Genomic DNA, 25929 nt, shown 5'->3' on the forward strand with positions numbered 1-25929 from the left:
TTTTTATCCTTGTGTAGACACACCCTCAGCATCACCTCAAGGAACACGTTCTGGATCAGACAGCACAATGACTTTGTATATATAATCTGGCAAGGGGACAAAGAAGCCCAAGTCTAAAAACAAATCAAAGAAGATTCTCCATGGGTGCAGCGACACCAAGCCTTCATCAGGAGGATCCACATAAAAGGGATATCAGCATATAGACAATTCAGGGGTTCCTGAATCAAGAAGTATTCCAATTCCTGTCCAGGGAGTGAGGCCATACCCCAGGTGGGCCTATTCATATACATTTGAAACATGAAGATATGGCTCTTCTACATCAGGCAAGCAGATCAGATTAGTGGGAACATACTAGCTCAGAGAGAGACAAATGTGTCTCCATACATCCCTTTTCCTTGTTTCTGCTTCTTGTGAAAGTAATTAAGGGCACGTCTACACTACAAAGTTAAGTCAACTTAATTTAAATCGACATCCAGACACCACGGTAATTAAGTCAGTTGGGCGTGTCCACACCATGCTCATTGTGTAGGTGGAGTGCATCTGCACTAGCAGCGCTTGCATCAATGCATAGAGCAGTGTAGTGTGGCTAGCTATCGCACAGTGCAACTAGCCGCAGGGAGGTTTGGAAAGGGCTTGCAATACCTCATGGGACTAAAACATTGTTGCAGTGAGGAATGGGAACATGGCTTTGGCCTCCCATGATGCAGTTTCCTCCCTCCCTACCCTGATTTCAATGGCAAATATCCCATGTTTTCGTGCCTTTTTTCAAAAGGCTGGCTTAGCCGCACATACTCCCTAGCCTGAGAATTATGGATCCCGCTCAGCTGTGCACTCTTCTTGTTAGCATTACAAATAACTTGTGCCTTATCCTGCAGTATTTCCAGAGCCGAGACAGGAGCTACTGCACGGAACATTGCAATATCCTTCAAGCAGCCCTGCTGCAAGCCGTAGAACAAAACAATTCCCGGTCGCTGCTGGCACTTGTGCAGCAGCTGAACACTGGAGTGCCATTTCTGGTCCTGGGAAACAAGCACAGACTGGTGTGATTGCATTATTATGCAGTTAAGGGATGATGAACAATGGCTGTAGAGCTTTTGAATGCAGAAGGCCGCTTTCCAGGAAGTGTATGCAGAGCTTTCCCCAGTCCTGAAGCGCAGCAACACTAAAATGAGACCTGCTTTGACAGTGGAAAAGCGAGTGGTGATCACTGTGTGGAAGCTTGCAATGCCAGACAGTTAGTGGGGAATCAATTTGGAGTTGGTAACTCCACCATGGAAGCTGTTGTGATCCGAGTGGGCAGGGCCATTAATCAACTACTGCTAAGAAGGGTAGTGACTCTGGGCAGGACATAGTGGATGGTTTTGTTGCGATGGGGTTTCCTAACTGTGGTGGGGCAATGGATGGCAGGCATATTCCTATTTTGACTACATAAACAGAAAGGGATACTTTTCAATGGTTTTGGAAGTGTTGGTGGAACACAGGGGACATTTCACCAACATCAACATGGGATGGCCAGGAAAGGTGCATGATGTGTGCATCTTTAAGAACACAGATGTATTCGGACAGCTGCAAGCAGGACTTTTTGGATTGCGAAATAACCACTGATGATATTGAAATGCCAGTAGTGATCCTGGGAGACCCAGCCTATCTCTTGCTCCCTGACACTGGACAGCAGTAAGGAGAGGTTCAAAAATAGGTTGAGCAAGTTTAGAATGTTGGTGGACATTTAAAGGGTCATTGGTGCAGTTCGCTTACTAGGTTAGATCTCAGTGAAAGCAATATCCCCATGGTTATTGCTGTCTGCTGCATGCGCCATAATATTTGTGAGGCAAAGGGAGAGAAGTGGTGGGGGGTGGAGGCGGATAGGCTGTCTGCTAATTTTGAGCAGAAAGATACCAGTGCAATAAGAAGAGCCTAGTGAAGAGCACTGCGTCTCCATGAGGCTTTGAAAACTGGCTTCAGTAATGACTCTCAGTAATGTGCACTGCTTATTGTCATTGTGCCTTCTCCTGCATCAGTTTCCTTGTACCAGTTTCCTTGTACCTCTCCTTCCTTTCCCTCAGCCCCTCATGCTTGGAATAAATGAAGAGTATTTCATTCTCAAAATGTTGACTTTGATTGCACAAACATAAAGAAACTGAAAGACTAGGAAAATAATTTAACCTGGGACAAATGGTGTGATAAAATTGGGAGGAGAGAAACCAAGTCAGCTTGTCTGTAGAAACACAGTAGTCTTGCCCTATCAAAGGTCATTGAATGGCTCCTTTTTGTTCTTAGTACTTTCCCCTGATGTTGAGTGGAAGAGATTCTGCAATTTACCCCCTCCCTCCCACCTCCTGGAATATTTTGGGAGGAGGAGAGGGAACATGGCGATGTTTGTTTGCAGGCCATTCTGCAGGGGCTGAAGAGGGAGTCTAGCCTCAAGCTGTTTCTCCTGAAGCTCAACCAGACTCCTCAACATATCTGATTGCTCTTTCATAATCCGCAGCATCTCCTCCTACATGCCACACTCCTACTTCTGGGCTGCTCTCCATGTCCATGACCAGTTTTTCAGAGAGTAAAATCCTTCAAGCTATTTGCTGTGTGTGTGCTGTCCCAGAGACGTTCGTTATCTCGTTGAATATGTCCTCACATGTTCTCTCTTTCCGTCGTCTTATCTGGAGAAAGTCCACACCAGCGGAAAAAATGAGCCAAAGGCCAAGCTTTCCGCTGTAAGGCATGCAAAGCAAGCAACCATTGTCCGTGCATACCATGGGTCTAGTACACAGTTCCTATTTAAAAATCACTCCCCTTATTCCACTGAAGTGCAAGCCAGAACATAATCGGCATCCCTAACTATTCAGTGAACCGGTGTGCTGTTCCAGCCATGGTGAGTATGGCCTAGGGGCATGAGCAGCAAGCCTTGTGCTGCAACTTGTGGGTAATCCACATTGGGAGCATAGGTGGCCAGTGCCCTCTACCCTTAGCAACGTGGATGGTGCACGAAGGGTGGAGACCTGTGCTGAGCTTCCCAAAGTGTGGTCTTTGTCAAAGGCAGCTCCTGGAGGGGGTACGGGAGTTTGTGGCTGCGGGAGAGCAACCCTCCTCCCCCTTCCCTTAATGATGCTGGTAGCAGTCACTCTGGGCTTGCAGATTTTTAGGTCAATGCCAATCCCTGCCACCCAAACCACTGGCATGTTAGGGAAGCAGAGGTTGAGGGACCCAGAAATCAGCATGAGTGGGGGAATCTCATGTTCTGTTGTTTGCGGTACAAGCACTTGTATTGAAAACTACCACCACCTCCGTTAATGACTCTAGGGAGCAGAGGGTGCAAGCGTTTAGGTACAGATCTGGTCCTTTTGCTGTGTACCACCATGAAGCCAGCAGAACTAATACTGGAATGATGTGAGAAAGTGTCCTACCGAGGTGGAAGAAATAAGGCAGCCCTCCCAGAAACCTTCTGCAATTGATTGCAGAGTGCCTCCAGGAAAGTTTCCTGGAGATCTCCATGGAGGATTCCTGGGCCAACCCTGTGCATATAAAACAGTCTTTTCAAGGGGCATCTTCTGCATAGCTGGAGCATTCACTGGGAATCAGGTGCCCACTGCACCTCACTTTTTCTTCATATTAAACATAAATTATAAGAGCATGTAACCCCTGCTGTTTGATTGGAAGTGCATACTCACCAGAGATGCCTTCCTTGGCATCACACTCGGTCATGATGCTGTCCTGCAATGGGCTGGACTGCTCGGGGGTTAAAAATAACTCCTGGTTATCAGGGAGAATGGATCCCCTGCTTGCCTGTCTCCCATTCTCCTCCTCTGTCATCCAAAACCTTCTCATTGTTGCCTGAGGTGGCCCAGGGCTCTGACTCCTGTGAGGTATACATGCTGCTTTGGGGGTAGTGGTGGGCCGAAAATCGCATGCAGCTCATTGTAGAAACGTCGTATCTGTGGTGTAGACCAGGCCAAAAAATATCAAACTAGAGGAAGTGATAGTCATTCTGATTACCCCAAGTAATCCGAAGTCCATGGTACTTAGACTTCCAAACCATCTTCCAAGCATATAGGATCTCCTGTTCCAGATCCCAGCCGGCATTCCAATTCAGATTACCTGAGCCTAGTAGCTTAGTACTGAGTGCCAATGGATTAAGAGGGGATACTCCTAAAGTTAGATAATTTCCTAGCCTCCCATAAACTAAATTCCTAAGTCACTTTTGAAAATAGGACTTAGGTTCCTAAGTCACTGGATGGTATTGAAAATTTTACCCAGTGCTCTTGAATTCTAATGGGGAGGTCAGTCAGTACCCACTGTAGATTTTGGCATTGTCTCTAAGGTGCTAAACAGTGCGTTTAAATTATTGTGCTTTCCTTCAAAATACTTTAACAGGCAGAACCTTAGACAATTTTTACTACTTAGATATGAGGATTCAAATGTAGTAATCTGTTTTATAGATCTGGTAGTTTTTTAGGATGATTCATTTTAGATGTTTGTTTCATTGAGCAGTGTGTTAGGGTAGCCTGAGGATTAGGTAAAGCATTACTAAGAATGCCACATCATCTGAAGAAACACACATTGTTAATGCTTGCTGTCAATATTCCTATTGAATCTGGCTTTTATTGAATCACACTGCAAGTGCTTTTGTAAAATTAATTTGCTTTATTCAGTTGAATTTAGATTAAATTATACATGCCTAAATTTGAAGAGTGTGTATTTGTGACTGTAAAGCAAGAGGTTTTTATACAGGATACTTAGGCTGATGGTACATCAACAGCTACTCCTGTCTCTTGGTAATAGGTGTTTTGTATGCATAATTGCTTACAAGTATTTTAGTCAAAGTCCTGGGATGCTGCTGTTAATATTGGTTAATAGTGTCTGAACCAGCAGATTTGTCAGGCACCAGATCTTTAGATTGCTTTCCAATTCCTGAAGTTTTGCCATGTCAGGACAACCCAAGCTGTTCGTGCATTCCAGTAAATCGGAATTCAAAACTATCCTTTTTTGTTATGACTTTACTAGAAAAGACAGTTGCCAAATTTCAGATAGAAGATGATGGCACTGCTCTCTCTGTGTGATTACTGCAGTATGGCTGCTAATTTTTTTGCATCTGTTTAGCTTAGGCTCTGGTATGTGTGTTTTTATGCTGTCATATTTGATAAATAACACAGGGATCTGTTAAGAGTTATGAGATAGAAACATATCTTTGTTTCCCATTAAGCATGTTTTTGATTCTTTGACTTAAATACTGTATGGTTTCAAGTAGTTTGAAATTGTTTTTTGTTTTCTGATTGAATAGTTTGTGTCTCATGTGCTACAGTCTCTTGTAACAATTAAAACACATTAGTGCTGATGCTTCAGTAGGTTGTTTGATTAATTCCATGGCATGAAGAGATTAGATTTCCCACTGCGAAGGGTAAATAGTATCATGGGACACTGTAGCCAATGATACTCTATTTTAGGCTGCACTGTGTAGACTATATAAAAAGTGGTTAAAAATGTTAGAGACCCTGGAATGTTTTATTTACCATTCTGAGTGCCCCCAAATACCATTGGAATTAACATAAAATGGGTTGAGCCATTCTGAGCACCTTTCAGGATTGACCCACTATATGGAAAAAAGTGATGCAACTGTAATTTTTAATAGCATTTAGTAGCCTTGAGATTTTTGATGGTCTGTATTACAAAAGCAGGAAATTACTGGGGAAGCAATATTCCTCTTCATCAACCAAATCACTAAAGCTTTGGCTATTTGATTATTATACATTCCATTGAGAGTAGGAGCCAATACATCTTGGAAAAATCAGAAGTTGAAATTATATAATTACTAAATGCCAAATAGCGGATCTATTAATGGGTTCTCTCTTTGCAGCTTATGAAGAAAAACGTTCTTTTTGATGCACTTTGTTTCTGAGATGTTCTGTTTCAAAAACCCCATGCATCCCTCCACAAATTGTCATGTTTCCCAGAAAAAGATTATTATACTTCATAGGCAGCCATCTTAAAATTAATCAAACTTAGTATCTTAATATTATAGGAAGCATTTATGAGAACAATCGTAGAATATTAGGGTTGGAAGGGCATCAGGAGGTCATTTAGACCAACCGCAAATAAATCATCCCAGCCAAGGCTTTATCAAGCCGGTCCTTAAAGACCTCTAAGGATGTTAGATTCCACCACCTCCCTAGGTAACCCATTCCAGTGCTTTACCACCCTCCTAGTGAAAATGTTTGTCCTAATATCCAACCTAGACCTCCCCCACTGCAACTTCAGCCCATTGCTCTTTGTTTTGTCATTTGCCATCACTGAGAACAGTTTATCTCCATCTCCTTGGAACCCCCTTTCAGGTAGTTAAAGGCTGCTATTAAATCCCCCCTCATTCTTCTCTTCTGCAGACTAAACAAGCCTAATTCCCTCAGCCTCTCCTCATAAGTCATGTGCTCCAGCCCCCTAACCATTTTCAGTGCCCTCCACTGGACTCTCACTTTGTCCACATCCTTCCTGTATTGAGGGGCCCAGAATTGGACGCACTAATCCAAATGAGGCCTCACCAATGCCGAATAGAGGGGAATAATCACTTCCCTCAATCTGCTGGCAATATTCCCACTAATGCAGCCCAATATGCTGTTAGCCTTCTTGGCAATAAGGGCACACTGTTGACTCCTATCCATCTTCTTGTCCACTGTAACCCCCTAGGTTCTTTCCTGCAGAACTGCTGCCTAGCCAGTTGATACCCAGTCTGTAGCAGTGCATTGGATTCTTCCATGCTTAGTGCAGAGTCCAGTACTAGTCCTTGTTGAACCCCATCATATTTCTTTTGGCCCAATCCTCAGATTTGTCTAGGTCTCTGTATCTTATGCCTGTCCCTTATCCACGGTATCTATCACTCCCCCCAAACTGTGTCATATGCAAACTTACTGAGTGCGGAATCATTAATGAAGGTGTTGAACAAAACTGGTCCCAGGACTGACCCTTAGGTCACTCCACTTGTTACTGGCTGCTAACTAGACATTGAGCCTGATAATCTAGCCAGCTTTCTATCCACCTTATAGTTCATTCATCCAACCCATACTTCTTTAACTTGCTGGCAAGAATACTGTGGGAAATTGTATCAAAAGTTTTGCTAAAGTCAAGGTATGTCACGTCCACCGCTTTCCCCACACCAACAGAACCAGTCATCACATCATAGAAGGCAATCAGATTGGTCAGGCATGACTTGCCCTTGGTGAATCCATGTTTACTGTTCCTGATCACCTTCCTGTCTTTCAAGTGCCTCAAAATGGATTCCTTGGACCTGCTTCATGATTTTTCCAGGGACTGAGGTGAGGCTGACTGGTCTGTAGTTCCCTGGATCTTCCTCCTTCTCTTTTTTGAAGATGGGCACTATATTTGCCTTTCTGACTACGGTATATTTAGGTAATTTAAGGCTTCCGTTTCTTAATGCAAAGTTTAAAGAAGCCACTTACTTGGAATATTTAGGTACATAGTACCTTGTGCATAAAGTTGAGTATTTACTGTTTGGTCTAAATTCTCTTAATTTTCCTTTGAGCGTCTTTCTCCTTAGTTGTTATGTATTGCTGTTGATGGCTGAATTATTAGCTGTCACAGTACAGTTAAATGCTCTTGTCTTGTTTCCAGACCTTCATGACAATCACATATGCCCAGTTAGCATCAGCCAGCACAGATGGTACCTAAAGTAGACTCAGTTTCACAGAAATGTATTTTTCAGTTATTGTTTTTAATTGGATTTGGTGGGATGTTTAGTAAAATGAATGTTTGAGTATATTAAAAAAAAATCAAGTAGTTTCAAACATAATTTAAACCTCACCAGACAGATATGATTGGGGAACTACAAGAACAGGTCTCCTTCAAACCAAGAAGAAAATGGAGAGTCCTCCTTTTGCTTGAGGAGGAGGAGGATTTGTGGTTCCCAATTGTCTGCAAGGGGAAAAAATAGCATCCTATGTGTTTTGCCAGTAGGCACGTAAATTCAGGTGTTGTTGAGGTTTTGGTTTATGAGAGAGAAAAAAGGGTGTTGTCAAACATTCTTTATGGGTATTAAAAAATCAAGTTTGTACATTTACTTCCATATTATTATTCTGGTGACCTGTTTAACTGGGGGAGGGGGGAAATAAAAAACAAAACAAAACCTTACAAGCATTAATCCATTATATGGACTGCTCCTTTTGCTATTTATATATAAAAACCAAAACTTAAATTGTAAAAAATTAAAAAATTAATTACAGCCAGTAATATCTTGCCAAATTTATTTTAGTGCATTTTCACCGAGGAAGCAAAATGTAGTAAATTAAAATCTGATTTTAATGAGGTTCTACATGCAAGTAGATCATATTGCCAACTAGGAAATACACCTTTTAAGAACTATACAGTCCTCACATTATTTTATTAAATTATTGATTAGTTAATGTTTGTAAAACGCTTTGAAGATACAAATTACTGCATAGATGCAAAGTATTTTCATTTATCACCATCTTTATATGGCTGAACTGTTAAAGTGTTTCTCTTTTTAATATGTGAAATGTTTTGGATCAGAGAAAAAACATACCATAAACTGAAATTCTATCCAAAGGATGTTTACAAAAATGTTCCAAGGACATGAAATCTTGAACTGTATTGTAGTGAATGGCTGTTGTTTATACATTAAAAATAAGATTTAGCATTTCCTTTAGACATCAGTTGCATTTTATGTATGGAAATATAAGCATCACTTTTTTTTTCTTTTTTATATTTATCTGTAGGTGCCTTCAAAGAACGTGGAATCCTTTGCATCCATGTTGAGACGCTCTCCTTTAGTTCAGATGGGGCCCGCCAAAGACAGAATTGTCGTTGGTCAAATCTTCCACATTGTAGAAGATGATCTTTATATAGATTTCGGTGGCAAGTTTCACTGTGTGTGCAAACGACCAGAAGTAGATGGAGAGTAAGTAGTACTATTGTGGTAAATGAATAAAATGTGCAAGAGAACCTGAATACCTAGATAGAATTAGAAATCTCTTTTGGAATGATCTCAGATAGGGTCTCTTTGTAATTTATAGATTTTAAACTGCTGAATTATAGGTTTCAGGTGGAGAACTAATCCAAATCACAAAAAGATTTGCTTTTGCTCCGAAGTCACTGCACTAAGAGCAGATTCTCTTATGTTATCAACCATTGGCCTACAAATGTACAAACTCTTAAAGCCCAGAGGGGAATTACTTTTGTTAAATGTGTGATTTGTAAACAGAACGTTAACTGGGGATCCAGAATAATTGAATTAATGTTTTCTCCCTTCTTTTAGTTCTTATTTTTAAATTGTCAAAATTTTATCTTTGTACCTTGAAACATACATTGGCCACAATTGAATAATGAACAATTGAACTGAGATAAATTATGCTGTACAAGTTGACGTAAATGGATAAATCTGATCCAGTTTAGATTCATTGCCTGTTTATAGATGAGCGCACTACTAATACATTTGTATAAGCTTTTCTGATGGACAAAAAATGTCAGATTCTTGCCCTTGGACCGTGCTGTTGGGAGACCCCCCCCTCTTGTCTTTCATGTCTGAATCTCGCTAGTAGGTTTACTCTTCTGTCCAGTAGGTGTCTCATCAGTAACTTTAGATGCATCAGTGTGTCAAAGTTGTAAAACCAAACTTATATTGAAAATGTGTATTTTTTTTGTGAAAACTTGAGCACATTGAGAGTGTAAATTCACTTTCATTATTCTGTTCACTTTCACTCTTTAGTTTTCATGCATTAGCACAATGTTGCTGTGTTTGGGTTCACAACTCTTTGATGCATTTAAATCCACATCCACTTTAAAAAAATAAAATAAAAAAGGTTTGAAAATATTTGTGTTAGGTTAGGTGAAACCCCTCATTACCATAATAAAAGGTGAACCCCCTCATTACCTAAAATAATAGGCTTAAACGAAATTGACAATAAAAGCTAACGCTAGAGTAATTTGATTTTAAAAAGTTTAATTAGAACTAACAAGTTTGTGCATAAAACTGTAAAGTAATTTTGTAATCAAAGAGCATTTGTGTATTCATGATTTTGCTCCCTAGTGTTTTCTAAAATAACGGCATAGTCATTTTTGTAGTGTTGCCTCTCTGACAACAGACATGTTTGACAGGCCTGTGACTTTCAAAGCAGATATGATTGACAGCTATAAGGTAGATAGCACATGCCATAAATTGTCTTCACATATTTTTTGACACAGACATGAAATAAACAAGGTAATTTCTCAGTTCAGGCTATATATATGATTAAAAACAAAGGGCTTAATTCTGTGATGTGGTGAGCATCTCTGAAGAAAGCCCATTTGACTTCAGTGGGAGCTCAGTGCACTCAGCACTCTCAAGATCAGGTCTATAGATTTGACCTATATTATGTATTCAAGGCAACTAAATTTAAAATGCAGAAAAGAGAGGGTGGGAAAAGACGAAAAAAATCCATGAAATATACATAATTCTAGTGAATTTTATGTATACCGTTTATTTAGATTCTTGATTTAATATGATGATGATAGTTTAAAATTTGAGACATTACTGTCAGAAATTTTACTTCAGAAAGATTTAAGATAGGAAAACTTGAAAGTCAGTGAGTAGTTAATGTAAATAATCCAATGAGAATGATGAGTACCTCAGTTTTGATGGCAGTTGTAATAGGTCTTAATGTCTTGTGTTAACAGGACATGGCATCATATTTTGGTGATAGAACATAGCACAGGAAAGAGAAGAAATGTATCTCAAAGGAATTTGTCCCCAAGAATAGGCAGACAAGTGTTTGTGTCTGTGTGGACCCATCTCTAGTGCTCGTTTTTCCCACCTTTCTTTTACAATTTACATTTCTACATGCTTTGTGATTGGTGGATCGGGGTGGGGCTGAGGAATTGGAGGTATAGAACTCAATGAAAGTACTACCAAAGCAGCACTTAACCCTCCCCAGATATCCCTGAATAAGTGCAAGATTAGCCCATTTGTTTTTAAATGAGCATGTAAACTACTAGATTAATTTTGAGGAAACTGACAAGAGTGGTGTTCAGTGTCTGCTGGACTTTTTTTGTTTTAGTTTCAACAGTTATATTATGAGATGCCTTCTTCATATAGCACATAGGTTGAACAGTTATTGAAAACTTGATAATTTGTGTGTGCGTGTGTGCAAGGGACTTTTGGATCAAAAGCAAATCTGGAAAATGCTATCTTGACTAGAGGTGTTACGATTTAGGTAATCGTAACTATGTTTTGAAGTTAACGCCTCATTAAGAAGAGTAAGTAGGAAGGTCATGCTTTGCTCGTTTGATTACCTCAGTCTGCTTGCAGAGTAAGGACAGCAGTGCATTGATTTTATAAAATGAAGGTTGCATTAGAACAATACAACCTTCTCATGTTTAATAAGAACTTGGTATAAATAATGTGTGGAGACTACTTTGGATGTTCATGTGTCCCTCACCTGAGACAGAGACGGACTTCCAGTTTGGAAGCAAATGAATAATTTTTTACGCAAAAATCCTTATTTGGCAGAAGATGCTAATGTATGATTCTGTTTTAGAAAGTGACAGGGTAAGAATATCATCCTCTTACTCAAAATATGTGTTCTCTCTGTGGGTTTAGAGCCATCCCTACTCACACTGGTGACCATAATAAGATTTTACTATTATTTCTGCTAGCACTGTAGAGTCAATCTAGCTGGGAGAGCGGACTGTCTGACGTTGTGGCTCACATATCGTCAACAGAAATGTTAACCAAATTCTTTCTCTTTGTGCATATTTACTGTTGGTAGAGCATGAGCCTGAAAGGAGACCTCTTGACTTTCAGATTGCATATTAAATGTAGAGGGCTAACAAGTTAGAAAAACCATCAGATTTAATTTGCAGTTACTGAAACAGACATGGAACCTTGTGATGCTATTCTTACAAGTCACTTTTCAGAGTAGAACTAGACTTTTATATCTATTCTAGTGTGACTGGTGCTGCGGATCTCCCTCTTTAATTTGTTCTCTTTTCAGGAATGTTAAACTCCTCAAAAGTGTTACTTTTTTATATCAATAAGAAAAAAAGGGGAAGAAAAAGTACTTTTTACCCATCAATAATCCTGTCTGAAGTGATGAGACTGCAGTGCTTCCTTGATAACTTTGATTTACTACTCTAGAACAATCATCTAGAATTAGTTTATAATCTCCTAGATTAGAACATAATAAAACCTACTTTTCATCCAGCACAGTCTTTGAGCTGCAGGGTGACTTTTAGTTCTTCAAGCAAACAACATTTTTATAGACCTGTCCTGTGGAGCCTGTGCCTATAAACCATTTTATAAAAATCCTAATCCTCTCAGTTTGTTTTGCCTTCTCCAGGAAGGCAAATTCCATTCAGCATAAAGTCCTAGTACTATTGGGCAAAGGAAGAATATATATTTTATTTAATTAAATATTTTGTATTTAAATATTTTCCTTCCTTTTTCATGGGTAGAATATTTCCTTTTATTAAGTAATTGGAGAGCAGCTAGCTCATAATACCCCAGAATCTGTCTGCACTTGACCTGTGCAAGTATCTGTTTTTTTGGATTGCTGGCAGTTCCGAAAAATTAAAAAAATTAGTTTCAGATCGGCCAAAAACATTTTGTTTGATCTGAAATAAAATGTTTCATTTAAATTTTGAGCTCTTTAAACATTTATAATTTTTTTACATGAAATTGAAGGAAATTTCTTAACTAAAAGTAATTTTGAATCAAAACATTTTTGTTTCAAGAATATCAAAATGGAACATTTAGATTTTCTTTTGGAATTTTTTAAGGGTTTTTTTTTTGGCAACTAAAATAATTCCGCACAAATTTGTGAAATGTTTTGTGATCCAAATTTGCATTTTTCTTCAAAAAATGTTTTGGCCAAAAAGTTTTGCCCCATTTTGCCCTGTTCTTTCTCACCATTATATAAGTTAATTTGCAACTTTGAGTTGAAACCACTTCTAGTTAAAAGAAATCCTGGAAACACTACAGATAAAGGTTTAAAAAACAATTAATATAATGGGCAAATGAAGGCTAGAAACTTCTTTTCTTGCTATTTATCATGTTTCTTCTTTTGGAAAATATTGCTTCATGAATTTGCAATGTTAGTGTGACATGTCATTATTGGTGTTTGCCTGCGTCAGGATCAGAATCTGCCACATCTGGAGTATAGTCAGTTTACCATAGGCCAAACACATTGCTGGTGTAATGTCAGTGAAGTCAAAGTAGGATGCATTTGTCCATTAATAGCAAGTTGCCATGTAGGGTTGATTTGATGTTATAAAGATATTAAATTCATTGTTGCAGAACAGGGAAAATATGAATATGGGGTATTACTAAATATGTGAAATTTTCTATATTGCAGTTATTTAAAGACATTATCTTGCCTAGCATGCATTATTTAATCTTGTATAAAGTCTATGTAAAAAGTGCAGATCCTGTAAAATGATTCGTAATCCATTCAGAGATAACATGCAAGGCAAAGAGATGTTATGGAAAAATAGGACTATGCTAGACTGTGTTTTTTCTGTAGCTGAAAGTTTTTTCTTCTGGGTAGAAAGGGAACAAAGCCTTCAAAAGAAAAGTGCATGTTTTTAATAGATCTCCCAAAAGAGCAATATTGTAAACCATGACAGAAAGTTTCTGTTATAACCTGCTCCTGTCATCACTGGATGGGATTCTTAAGAACTTTTAAGTATGGGAAAGAGTTGTATTGACTTTGTTTCTTGCAAGGTCTGTACCTGTATCATTAATGACCATTCCTAGTAAAAGCACAATGGCTTTTGGCAATTTTCTGAAATGTGGGATTGCAGGACTAGCCTCCAAATTGATGAGTAGAGGAGAAAACTGCCTCAATCTGTGCCAGTCTGATGATACTCCATTTTCAAAGGCTGTTGTAATCCTTCAACAACTTTATCAGGCTACAGAATCTAAAAGGTACTTCTGTAAGTTTGCATGTGCAGCTGTTGCAGGGATTTTCAATATGTCCTGTGGCAATTTTACTTAACACCTTTTAGTGTGTGCCAAATTTGCGTGGGGGAGGCGGGGAGAAGGAGGGATGATGCTAGTTGCAATTCAGAGCATGATAGCTTCATGACCTTCATAAAACATTAGGTAATGTTACTTTTGTAAACTATACCAAAATATTTATGCGGCTTGAATGGTTGTCAAGGTGAATTTTGTGTGGGAAACATTTACATGCTTTTGTTCTTGTTCTATTTTAAAATTATTTTATAGATATGGAGGAGTTGAAACTAATTATTTATTCTAAAAATATCTTTTTATGTAGTTGATTTATTGTGGGGTTTTTTCTAGAAGGTATATTTAATTAAGACAATTTAAGCTGTACTGTTTCCATGTAAGTGAAATAATGATGATAGATGAAGTGTGTGGATAGTTAAGATTAAAACATATTTAAAAAAATTACAGTTAAGTGGAGAGAGATTCTGTTTAGTGGAGGATTAAGATATTTTAAAATTTGGTTTCATTCCAGTTCGGATCAAAACACTTAACTTTTCAAAACGCTCCATGAAAGGGAATGGAGCCCTAGCTCCAGCCTAATCTGTCTCATGGGCTGCTATGGATCATGGAAGCCCTGTGGTCCCTAACTCAGAGGAAGTTCAGCTGGCTGGCTGCCCAGGATCCTGGAAGCCCTGGGGTCCCCAGTAATGAGGAGCTGAGTGGGTGAACTGGCAGGAAACCAGTCCAATTTCTTTCAGAACCCCGCCTGGTTTCCAGCAGAACTTTGTCAAAATCAAACCATATTTATGAACCATTTTGATAAATAGGCAAATTTCAGCAAAAAGTGGTGTTGGAATTTCCCTGATCAACTGTAAAAAAGTATTTCTACCACTTCTCTTTACAAGCCTCACTATAAAATTAATTGAAAATTGTGTATCAAAGAAAAGGAAAACATAAGATGTTAATTTTACATTAATAAAGTGTTAAGCACAATACTTTTAATTTACATTCCTTGGGCTTGGTCTAGACTAGCAATTTATGTTGGTATAACTATTTATAGTGACCTCTAACCCTTGGTGTAGAGAGTGCTATGTTGATGGGAGTGCCTCTCCTGTTGACATAGCTTCCGCCTCTTGGGATAGTGGGTTGCCTATGCCGACAGGGGAAGCTCTCTCATCGTGTAAGTAGCATCTACATTGACGCACTATAGAGGTGCAGCTGCACCACTGCAGCGTTTTAAGTGTAGGCAAACTCTTAGATTTCAGACTTTTGGCCAAAATATAACAACACACCTCAAAACCACACCTTCAAAGTTTATGCATGTACCCACATTTACACTATAGCTACCTCTTTTGATACTGATCCAATAAAGCACTTAAGTACATGTGCTATTTTACACTTATGAGTACTCAAGTTGACTTCCGTGGGACTATGCATGTGATTAAAAGTATGTATGTGCTTAAGTGCTTTGCTTGATCAAAACTTTGTGCATAAATGCCTGGATATTTGTGTCTATGATTGGGATTTTTATAAAAAGAATTCTTACCTGTGTTTAGGGCTGGTCAGAGTTGTAGTGTAGATAAGTGTCTAATGGCTTCCTGTGTTTTTGCCAGTGTGTTAATAAAATCTGCCTCTCTAGTCTAAACAAGTACCCTCTCTGTACAACTGTTGTACATATAATGGGGGCAGAAGTACTTTGTTGGGATTTAGGTGAGGGATGTAAAAATTTGTTTAATTAAACTTCTAAAAATAGAACGTTTAAACGTTAATTTACCTTGCAGTTGCATAAGTAGGTGGGAGGGGCATCAGGTGGTGACAAGCTTCTCTTCAGGCTGGCTCAGCCCTGCTGAACTGCCACGGAATTACCGGCTCTGCTGGCTGGGTGCTGGCAGTGGCAGTGGTCTAGCTCTGGCAGAAGCTGCTGGAGCAGGGAGGTGGCCTGTTCATGAGGGCCTGGGCATGTGATTTCAGAGCTGCAGCTGGGCAGCTCTCGCTAGGTGGGGAGGTACCGAGCCAGTGTGGCTCCCCCACCCCAGGCATGCTCTTGCTGAGCCACAGTTGGGCAGCTCTTGCTCTGCAGGGAGGCTCTCCTGAGGGCAACATTTAAACTAATTAGTAAACGGTAAGAATGCTGCTTACCGTTTAAATGTTTAGCCGCTTACATCCCTAATTTAGGCAGACAGTATTGTCAATTTAGCCCTGTAACTTTTTCAAGGAACTTAAGTCAAATAATCAGACACAGAATTACCTCTTCATGCTTAATAATATACTGTTGAGGTTTGTAGACTCTCCTGTTGAATTAACTTTTTTAATGTGGTTTGCAGATTGACTGAATGCTTTGTGGTTTTCTTTTGTTTTCCACTTAATGCAAATGTTTCAATGTTAATTTGTTTGATTTCACCCCCCATCCTCCCCTGAGCAGTGCCAGTAGCCTGATGTATCAGCTACCCTATAATAACAAACCAGCATGCATTTGGGGAAGAGGAGAAATAAATTTTCATTTCAGATATCCAGGGGATCATTCTAAGTCAGTGCTTCTCAACCCATGGCCCATGGGCTGCTTGCGACCCAGTCAGCACACAGCTGTGGCCCATGTTATGTCCTAAGAGCCATACAGGTAATACATATATTGTGTGCATGCGACCCACATAACACAGAGAGAGCTGCATATGTGGCCCACAATGATAAATAGGTTGAGAACCACTGTTCTAAGCTGTGCAAAAGAAAATATTTTAAAGTTTTAAAAGTTACTGAATTTGTCCTTTTTTTAAATATAATTTTGCACATAGTAGAGTACACATACTGTAATGATCATGATAATTCTTTCTTTTACATTTTCTTCCTAAATAGAAGCAAATCATTTTACAGACTTTATTAGCTAGTTCTGTAAAGTGTGTACTAGGTTTTGCCCTCTGCACTAGGCAGCTAGGAGGAAGAGCGCATATGGAGTCTCTTCTTCTTCCGACCCCCCCCCGTGCAAGTATTACTAGTATTAGGGAAAGTGTGGTGAATAATTATATGTATCACATTCATATACACCATAAACATATATATGAATCACTTTGCTTGCCAGAAATGGAAGGGGCAGTCTTTTTTGGATTGAAACCTGGCATCTGTTTTAAAGCACATAGCAACAGTAGACAAAAGTTATTCTCTGCCACCATCACCCTCCAATAGTGCCATCTCTCTCCCCTGCTCATCTGCTTCTCCTAGGAGCATCTCTGTGTCTTCTTCCATATTGCCCGAGGTGCTTTGGCACAGCCTTAATTCTAGTCTGTCAGGCCACCTCTGTCTCTTCTTGTTCCTTAAGGCTCAGCTCTGATTAATTCCAAAACCTGAGGGAATGTTCTTGGCATAAGTGGGCAGTACCTTATTGGTTTTGATGAAAATCTGAAAACTAGAGGGGGGAAATGAGAGAAACCCAGAGCCACTTGCATCTGGCTAGCAGACTTATCACCTTCAATGATCTCTGGAATTGTCTAGAGAACAGAAAATCAGTTGATGGCAGCCATCAACACATTGCAGCATAATAGTATTCCTATCTCAGTTTAAAATGTTGACACCCTGAATGAATGGAGGGAGGGCAGACTCCTGGCATGGTGAGAGGGGAGGGGGAGAGAATAGAGTACCCTGGTATGCGGGCAGAGGGTAACTGGGGGGGCACATAGAAACGTGAGGAAATAGGAGGAAAAGGGGAATGAGGACATACAGAGTCCCTGGCATGGTAGGGCTCACAGAACCCATGACAGAAGAGGAGAAGGGGGGACAGTAGTATGGGGGAGGGGGAAAGTGGAGCAACTGCCATGGTGGGGAAGGGGGAATGAGTGTCCCTGTTATGGGTGGCACATGGAGGCCCACGCATGAGGGGGTTACAGTGAGTCACTGAAATAGAGGGGGATGGAAGGGTGACACACAGGGAACTTAAGGGAAGTGGGGAATGCAGGAATGGAAGGAGCTTCTGGTGTGTGCAGTGAGTTCATATGACAGAAGCAACAAAGTGTGGGAATCCCCAGTTATGCAAATTAAAATTTGGCCAGGATATAGGAATTTAACCCTACACTTGCAAAAGAATGTCATTGGATCTTTAATGACCCCAATAATCATGGACTTCATCTCCATACCTAGCCACAAAAACATCAGCAGCAGCAGTAGAGTGCCCCCGAATACTAGACTGGGCTATCACAGTAGAGTACAGATTCTTCAGGGTTGGTAGACAGTGCCTCCCTTTGAGTCACCAGCATTACTTCTTGTGAGTCCTGGGTTTTCTCTAGATATCTTCCACCCAAATAATGAGCCAAGCTTGTGTTCCTCTGACATTATTGCAGCTTGAGATATTATATACTTATGTGTCCAACAGCTGCAAATAGATAGCACTTTAATTTTGAGCAAACTATTAACGCATATGTAACTTTGTTTTTAGCAGTAATGTAACGCAATGCTAGATTTAAAAAAATTGGTCCTGATATTGCACTGGTGAAGTGATCTTGTTTTTGTTTGTCTGTCTTAAAATAGTTTATTTCCTTTTTAGCGTCAGCAGCCAGCAAAAACAGTCTATGTACACACTGAAATCCTTAGCAGGGGAAGAGGGGAGGAATTGCTACCTAGATTGTAAATAAATGTTATTTTTAAATGTCTCTAACTGGTTCTATAAAGAGAGATATATGATATATAAGAAAGAGGTAAAGAACAGAGATGTAACAACATGCTTCTGCTGCTGGCTTATTTTGAAAGCTGCTTATTTTCATTTTTATTATTGGGATCACTTCCTGCTGAAATCCCAGAATGCCTGAGTTGTCTGTTTGTTTGTTTGTTTGCTTGCTTGTTTGTTTTAAGTTTCAGTTTGGATTTACAAAACAAGATCCTATTGGCTGTGACCACAAAGGTAGCTTTCTCAGAGTGGAATTAAATTCACTATAGGAGCTTGTGCATGAAAATGTAATTCCAATTTAGCTGGTGATACCATATTGCTGAGAAGAACATGTAGCAGGCAAGTTCTACGCCTGTTGTATAAATACACTGTATGCATAAGTGTGTTTTTACTGGCTCAGGTTAGCAGCTAGCATGGATGGGGAAAAGAAAAAGAAAATCCTTTGAAGAAAGTAGTGATACAGAATTGGGCTTCTGTCCATTGTAGTGGCTACCAAGAATAGTGTATCCAGCCTGTTAAAATTGGACCTTATTGACTCAACATACTGAATCTCCTTTAAGTTCCATGTTGTAAGTCTTACTGCAAGAAATCCTGGAATGTGGGTTTAAATGCAGTTTGTGGACGAGGAAGAGAGGAAAACAATAACTAATCTACTTGCACTATTACTTCATGCTATTTGAACCTTCAGGCTCGTAGTTTACTAGCAATAAGATCAGTGTTTTCCTGCTGTTTGCTGTTTCCTTCCTGATAGCCTCTGCTGTAGTCTTCATTTCCCTGAAGACTCCTCTTCTTTCCAGTGGTCTCTGCAGCAAGCACCACACTGTAGAAAATATCTGTGACTGGCTCTCAAGCCTTCTGCAGCCCATCTTTCCCTGGAGTAGATTCTCAGTTTCCTTTTATCTCATTTCATCCTTTGCTGTCATTCTCTTGTTCAGAAACTTCCTGCTGATGTGCTCTGCTCTTGATATCTTTACTGACATCTGTATTCCTCACCAATCTCCTACCTTGTACTCAATTCCCCAGTAATGACTACAGCCAAAGAACAATACCTTCTAAAATCATAACATTATAGACGTGTAGGATGGAAGGGACTTCAGTAGGTCATCTAGTGCAGTCCCCTGCACTCAAGGCAGGACTACGTAATAACTACTAAACCATCCCTGACACATGTTTAACCTGTTCTTAAAAAACCTCCAATGACAGAGATTCTATAAATTCCCTGGGCAATTTGTTCCAGTGCTTAACTACCCTGATAGGAAGTTTTTCCTAATGTCCAACCTAAACCTGCCTTGCTGCAATTTAAACCCATTGCTTATTGTCCTATCCTCAGGAGGTTAAAGAGAACAATTTTCTCCCTTCTCCTTGTAACAATCTTTTATGTATTTGAAAACTGTTACCATGTCCCCCCTCATTCTTCTCTTCTCCAGACTAAATAAACCCAATTTAGGACATAGTTTCTAGATACTTAGTAGTTTTTGTTGCTCTTCTCTGGACTTTCTCCAATTTGTCCACATTTTTCTTGAAATGTGGCATCCAGAACTGGACACAATACTCCAGCTGAGGCCTTACCAACATGGAGTAAAGTGGAAGAATTACTTTTTGTGTCTTGCTTACAACATTCCTGCTAATACAACCCAGGATGATGTAAATCAGTATAATCTCAAATACCCTTCAGGGCAGGGCAGGGCTTTGGGGCAACTGCAGAGATAGATGTATTTTTAGGCCAAACAGTCTTCAGTTTCTCTTTTGAATTGGCTGCTATCTGATAAAAAATAAACATTTAAAAATAAAATTCCCTGCCTGTGTTGTTAATCAAATATTAATAATACTAAAATGGAAAGGAAATCAAATATATCATATGTTTTTATGCATTTGGGGTAAATTTCAAGGATTCCACAGAAGTCCCAAGTGATTGGGCTTTTTACAGCCATCCTTTGTGAGGATGGGAAAAATTAACTCTACCTCTTAGCCCAAGAAAAGGCCCCTCCACTTCAGCTATGCAATGACACCTAGTCATTTGCTCTGTATGAGGTTAGTTTCCCTAGCCTGCTCAATCCCTGATGCCTACTTCTCTGTTGAGTGGAGTCATCATCCCCTCTCAGACTTTATGGAGTCTCACTGCGAGTGTGTGCTTTCCATCCATGCAGGGGTATATAGACGTTATGTAATGTCAGAGTGCCCATCCTGGGCCTTCTGCTGCAGGTAGAATTTTGTTCCATATTTGTTTTTTGCATTTCATTTAGCTTGGACAAGGTAAACATATTAGCGGTTTTAACTTTTTTAACTTTCTTGTTCTCATGCACCATCTTTGTCTTGTGAGCACTGCTAGGAGGGGTTCAAATCCAAACAGAAACATTGTTTTAATGGAAATTTTAAAAAAATCATCACACTATTTCAGTTTTATTAGCTTTTGTAAAACTTTTATCACATCTAAAAGCTGACAGTGTCCATTTAATACATTCAAAGCCAGTCGCACATTTTGAATGTGTAGTAGGGGTGTCAGCCCTCACATCCTAGCCAACTTTTTAGTTTGGCCAATTAGTCTGTAATGTTGCTTTTAAACAGCTGCCATGTTTCTGCCTTCCAAGGTGGCTACATTTCAGTGGTGTGTGAAGTGACCTCTATAAATATAGTTTTGCAATTTTTTTATAAACCAATATCATCCCTTTTAATGTGAAAAGTGCCGTATGGGTGTAAAAATATTATAATCTTAAGAATTTATAATTACATAACTTACAACAATGCACCATCATTACATTACATCACATCATTAGCATCATTACAAAATCAGCATGAAAGCTTATCAGGCCACACACAAAAATCTGTGCTCACCATAATAATTATGATTTAAAAAATGTTATGTATCTTGCCTGACAAAAAACATTACTTGCTCAAGTATCAAGTTAAGTGAGCAAGTGGAATTTTGCAAGTTTGTATGGGCAGTGATTTCTTTAAAAGAGATAACTTTTTAAATCCTTGGAAGTTCTTCAGTGCAACCATGCTGTATCAGTTTATTTCTCTTGTAATTGCATATAGGCACTGAAGAGTAGAAATCTTAGTACTGATTTTCACACACTAGAAGTGTTCATCCAGTCAACATGTACTTTGGGCCAGATTCTTCCACAGTGTGACATCTGGGCTGACTTTAGCCCATTGTGTGTTTTGACTTTATAAACTGGTGATGTTCGCTAAAAGTAAAAATAATTTCTGATTCTCCTTCACTTTATATCTTTTAAGGAAAGCCATAATCAGACAGTTAGTCTCCATGCTGGGAAAAATGTAGTCTCTCTGATTAAAATTGCAAGAACGTCACGTTGAAATCCTCAGAGGACTTAGATGGTTGCCACTATTCATCAGCAAACATGCTTTCTGACATTCCAATCGACTTCTTGATCACAAACTTTACCCAAATTCCAGGGAGAAACTTTAAGCAGTGCTGATCTTGTCCCATTCTCGCTTACCAACTTTGCAACATTAAAAGGAAGAATCATTGTTTACATTAAAGAAGGCTAAATCCAAGGAGGTGGTATAAACTCCCTTTTTCAGAACGCTGTGGAGTGCAGTTCACCATAGCTCCTAGCCCAAACAATGCATGTGGTGCCACTGTGTCTGCTATCAAACAATTTCAGCTTTTTTTCTTTTCTATTACATACTTGCAGGGTAGCCCTCAGACTGCAGACTTAATCTGTACACTTCAGCAAATAACTGCTAACTTTATTTATAGCAATGTGCTTTTTAAAAATTACAATATTTTGTCCCCAGTGGACATAGCATATTATTTGGTTGGTTACTTTACAATTGTGACTTTTTTTTTTGCCACCCACTGAATGTCATTCTGCAAGTTATTTTCAACCACAAATTGAGGTGTTGTTTTTTGTGGTTCAGTAATACATAAGGACTGTACTTCCAGAGTTCCTGGAGCCTTAGGTCTGTAAGCATTTTTTGAAATATTTCTTAAATGTTACATAATTCATAGTTGGTGTTTTAAGCTTTAGTCGATGAAATAACATAGTGCAGGATATAGGTGATCAAAGTACAATGGATTTGCACTAGTGATGGACCCAGTACAATAATGAATTATCACATGTTTAGCAGCAATTTCACAGCAGAGCAACTTATCCTGCAGATCACTTCTTTTCACTTCTGGCACTGCGTTTGAAGTAGCAGAAGCAGAAAGGCAAAAGCCTGCGAGGCATTAAAAGATGATGATGATGTCACATTTTACGTATAGTGCAGTGTTTGTCATACTGAGAGAACTTATGAGGGCTGTGCAAGCATAGAGTCTCTGTGTGAGACCACATGACATCCTGCATGTGGGGGAGAGAGCGTCTTGCAGGGAGAGGGGGTGTTGGAGAAACAAAAAGGTCCATAAATGGTCCTTGGCCCCTTCTGATCGAGAACTGCAGCCTGTAAGCACTGTGTGACCACAAAGAAAAGCATGATTACCCTTACATCATGGTTATTTATATTTAGCCAAAGTTTTATTTTGCTAGCACATTAGAAGATCTGAATATTTTGCCTAAAATGTACTCAAACATGAATGTGAGCAGGAAGCACTGTTTTTCCTGGTATGTTTCAGGTGTTGGACCTCCATAGTTGCAGAAGCTGGAATTGTAAACTCAGGATTTGGCAAGTAAATTGGAAGGAGAATAGATTTCAACATTCTGTTTAAAAATGTAAGAACAGATATAATTTAAATCAATATGTGCAGTTTGTAGAGGGACTTTTTTTTTTTTTGTATTTAAAAAAGAAAACTTTGTAAAACGTTTTAATGAAAACTTTTGTCTTATTGAAATGTTCTAACAATTATAATTAAAACTACCTAGGGGGGATTCCAGGAGACCCAACCATTCCGGCTGCAGCTTGAGATGATGATTTTATGGAGGGAGGGGAGGGGAAAGTGCTTTAAAAGAAATGTGAATCCTGGATGATGGGTGAGGAGAAGGTGTAAATTGTCTGACGGCACCTCTATTTGTATTGAAGGTGTTTTAAACATTAAGGACGTAGAGTTATTTAATAGACTGTTCTGTTTCTGGAACTAAAAATGCATTGGTTCTATTTTGGATGAAATATGAATGATGAATCTTCATATAGATACAGGTACTCTGTGGACCCACAAGAGTATATCCTACAAGAAGAATCGTTGTTTCATTATTGTAGTTAAAATACAGTTTATCCACTATAGAATAACTACAATGGGCAGTCTAAAAAGAGATGAAGAATGGGATGATGGACTCTCTACATACAAGTTTTATAGTTGTAGGAATGCAGTATTTTTCAACCCTAGATAATCAAAAATCGTGAGATTTTCTTGAATTTTGTGATTTTTTTAAGCCAATAATTTTTTAGTTCTTTTTATTTCCCTTCTGCATTCTGAGCCTTTCAGGTTCACATTTTCAAGCTTTTCCCCTCAAACCTGAAGGCTAGGCACTTAAAAAAAAATAAAAAAAATTAAAGCTGAGATTCGAATATAATAGCATGACTCTGGGAGCTGGGGCTTTAAGAAAAATACCAAATATTGCAAAGACTCATGATAAAATTGCTAGACTTGGCTACCTTGGAAATGCTCATCCAGCACAACTATATGATTGACTTTTCTTACTAGATTGCTTTATTATATTAAGAAGGTACTTGCCAATAAGATTGTCTGCCTGATTGATGTTATATATTAAGAATTAATGAATGATGAGATATAGTTGCTGTCAAAGCATTTGCAGTTCAATTTAGTCATGCATCAATACTTGCTAAAATTGAGAGGGGAAGGTTGATCCATGGGAGTAGTGGCACTGAGCATCACTTGGGCTCAGGCCCTAATGACCCATAATAAAACTAATTTTAACTATCCCTCCTTTTCTCTGAAATCCCTGAAAATGCACTTCAGCTCCTGTAGGACTGACATTGCTTTCCTATTTTGTAATTTTTTTATCAGCAGATTTGGAGGCAATGGTCCAATTAGGGACCAATGGCATGTGAAATTCATATTGAGAAACAAGAGTATTAAAGGATGAGCTTTTCAAAGTGGCCTAGGGGATTGGGGTACCTACCAATTCTCATTAGACAGCTTTGAAAATCTTAGCTTAAGTGTTAAGTACCTGAAAACACAAACTAAAAATGGTGTTTGCAGCAAATGTACCACTTAAGAATGTTTGGCTTATTCACCCCTCCCTTGCCCCCACTCACAAATGTATCAGGAAAGAAAATTCCATCCTGGACTCAGATCTTGCCAAGTCTCCATCTTGAGGGAATTTTTTAGGTTGATTTATAAACCCCATGAAAATGGAGGTTTATTATAGAAATGAGCAAATTGTGTGGGTGGTGGGAACAAATTATGCATAATAGCAGAGAATTTTCCATCAGAAATATTTTCAAAAGTTAGAGGCAGAGGTAGTGAAGGAAATGAGTAAGTCAAAGCAATGACTAGACTATGGTGATTATCCTGATTGGGTGAAAGTACTTCTGATAGCGTGCTCCATGCTAGTATTTTTTTGTTTATACAATTTGTCTAATCTTTTTAGGATTTTTCATTGGGGAAGAGAAAGAGAGGAAAGAATAGCAAAGGACTTGCTTCTCCATTGGGAAAAGCTTAGTGTGAGTGAAAGCTGTATTCATTTAAAAAAAAAAAAAAAGTTTGTTTTAAAAGCTACCCGGTACTATTAGAATATCACCTTATTCAACACTGCGCACTGCTACTGTATATGATAGCAGCCAGCAGAGATGCAAGTTGCTGGTAGTACTTGGTGGGACATATTGAAAGTAGTCATGATTTATGGACATTGAAATGTGAAGTGAGTTGACAGTCAAATATGGAACAGCTTTTTTAACAAAAGCAATGTTCTGCTTTTCCCCTTTTTTGCCTTCCTTCATTATATGTGTTGTCAAGAGAAGCAAATTTTCAATTTTCTTTTGTTAGCATTTTGAAACACTTTATTTTTATTTAAAAAAACTGAAAATCAAGCCACCCAGTTTGGGTGAGAATGAATTGCCTAAAAAATCCTGAAGTAACTGTTCTGAAAAGCACTGAAGATGTTTATTTAATGAAGTGTTTTGTGGCTTGGTCTACAGAGAAAAGTGCTTAATTTGATCACCATGTTCCTACATCAACACATTAAAAAAAAGCCTAACCTGAGTAATTCTGAAGTAGTGTCATAAAGGTAGGGAAAGGACCAATTTGGGTACAATGAGAAACAAATGTAATTTGTTACTGCTTGGTAAATATAAGTTGATACGCATCTATCCTGGAATTAAAATCATAATCAAGATACCTTCACATGGTATCTCGCCATTATATGAAGACTTCATTATCCAAAGAGCATCCAGTATTTTAAAGGTGACATGAAGT

The 25929-nt window shown here is 38.9% G+C and overlaps 1 protein-coding gene across 2 annotated transcripts in view; it reads left to right on the top strand.

Annotated features, from left to right (window-relative positions):
- Positions 1 to 25929, top strand: part of LOC137156683 (tumor protein D52-like) — a 188351-nt gene that overhangs the window by 85851 nt on the left and 76571 nt on the right. For both annotated transcript variants that reach the window (XM_067553577.1, XM_067553576.1), the window contains one exon: positions 8736 to 8917. In XM_067553577.1, the coding sequence (XP_067409678.1) occupies positions 8736 to 8917 (182 nt within the window). The remainder of the gene's footprint in view (positions 1 to 8735; positions 8918 to 25929) is intronic.

Source organism: Emydura macquarii, unplaced genomic scaffold, assembly GCF_026122565.2.
Source record: "Emydura macquarii macquarii isolate MOO-44397 ecotype Brisbane River unplaced genomic scaffold, CSIRO-AGI_Emac_v2 contig_1477, whole genome shotgun sequence".
Classification (NCBI taxonomy): Eukaryota; Metazoa; Chordata; order Testudines; family Chelidae; genus Emydura; species Emydura macquarii.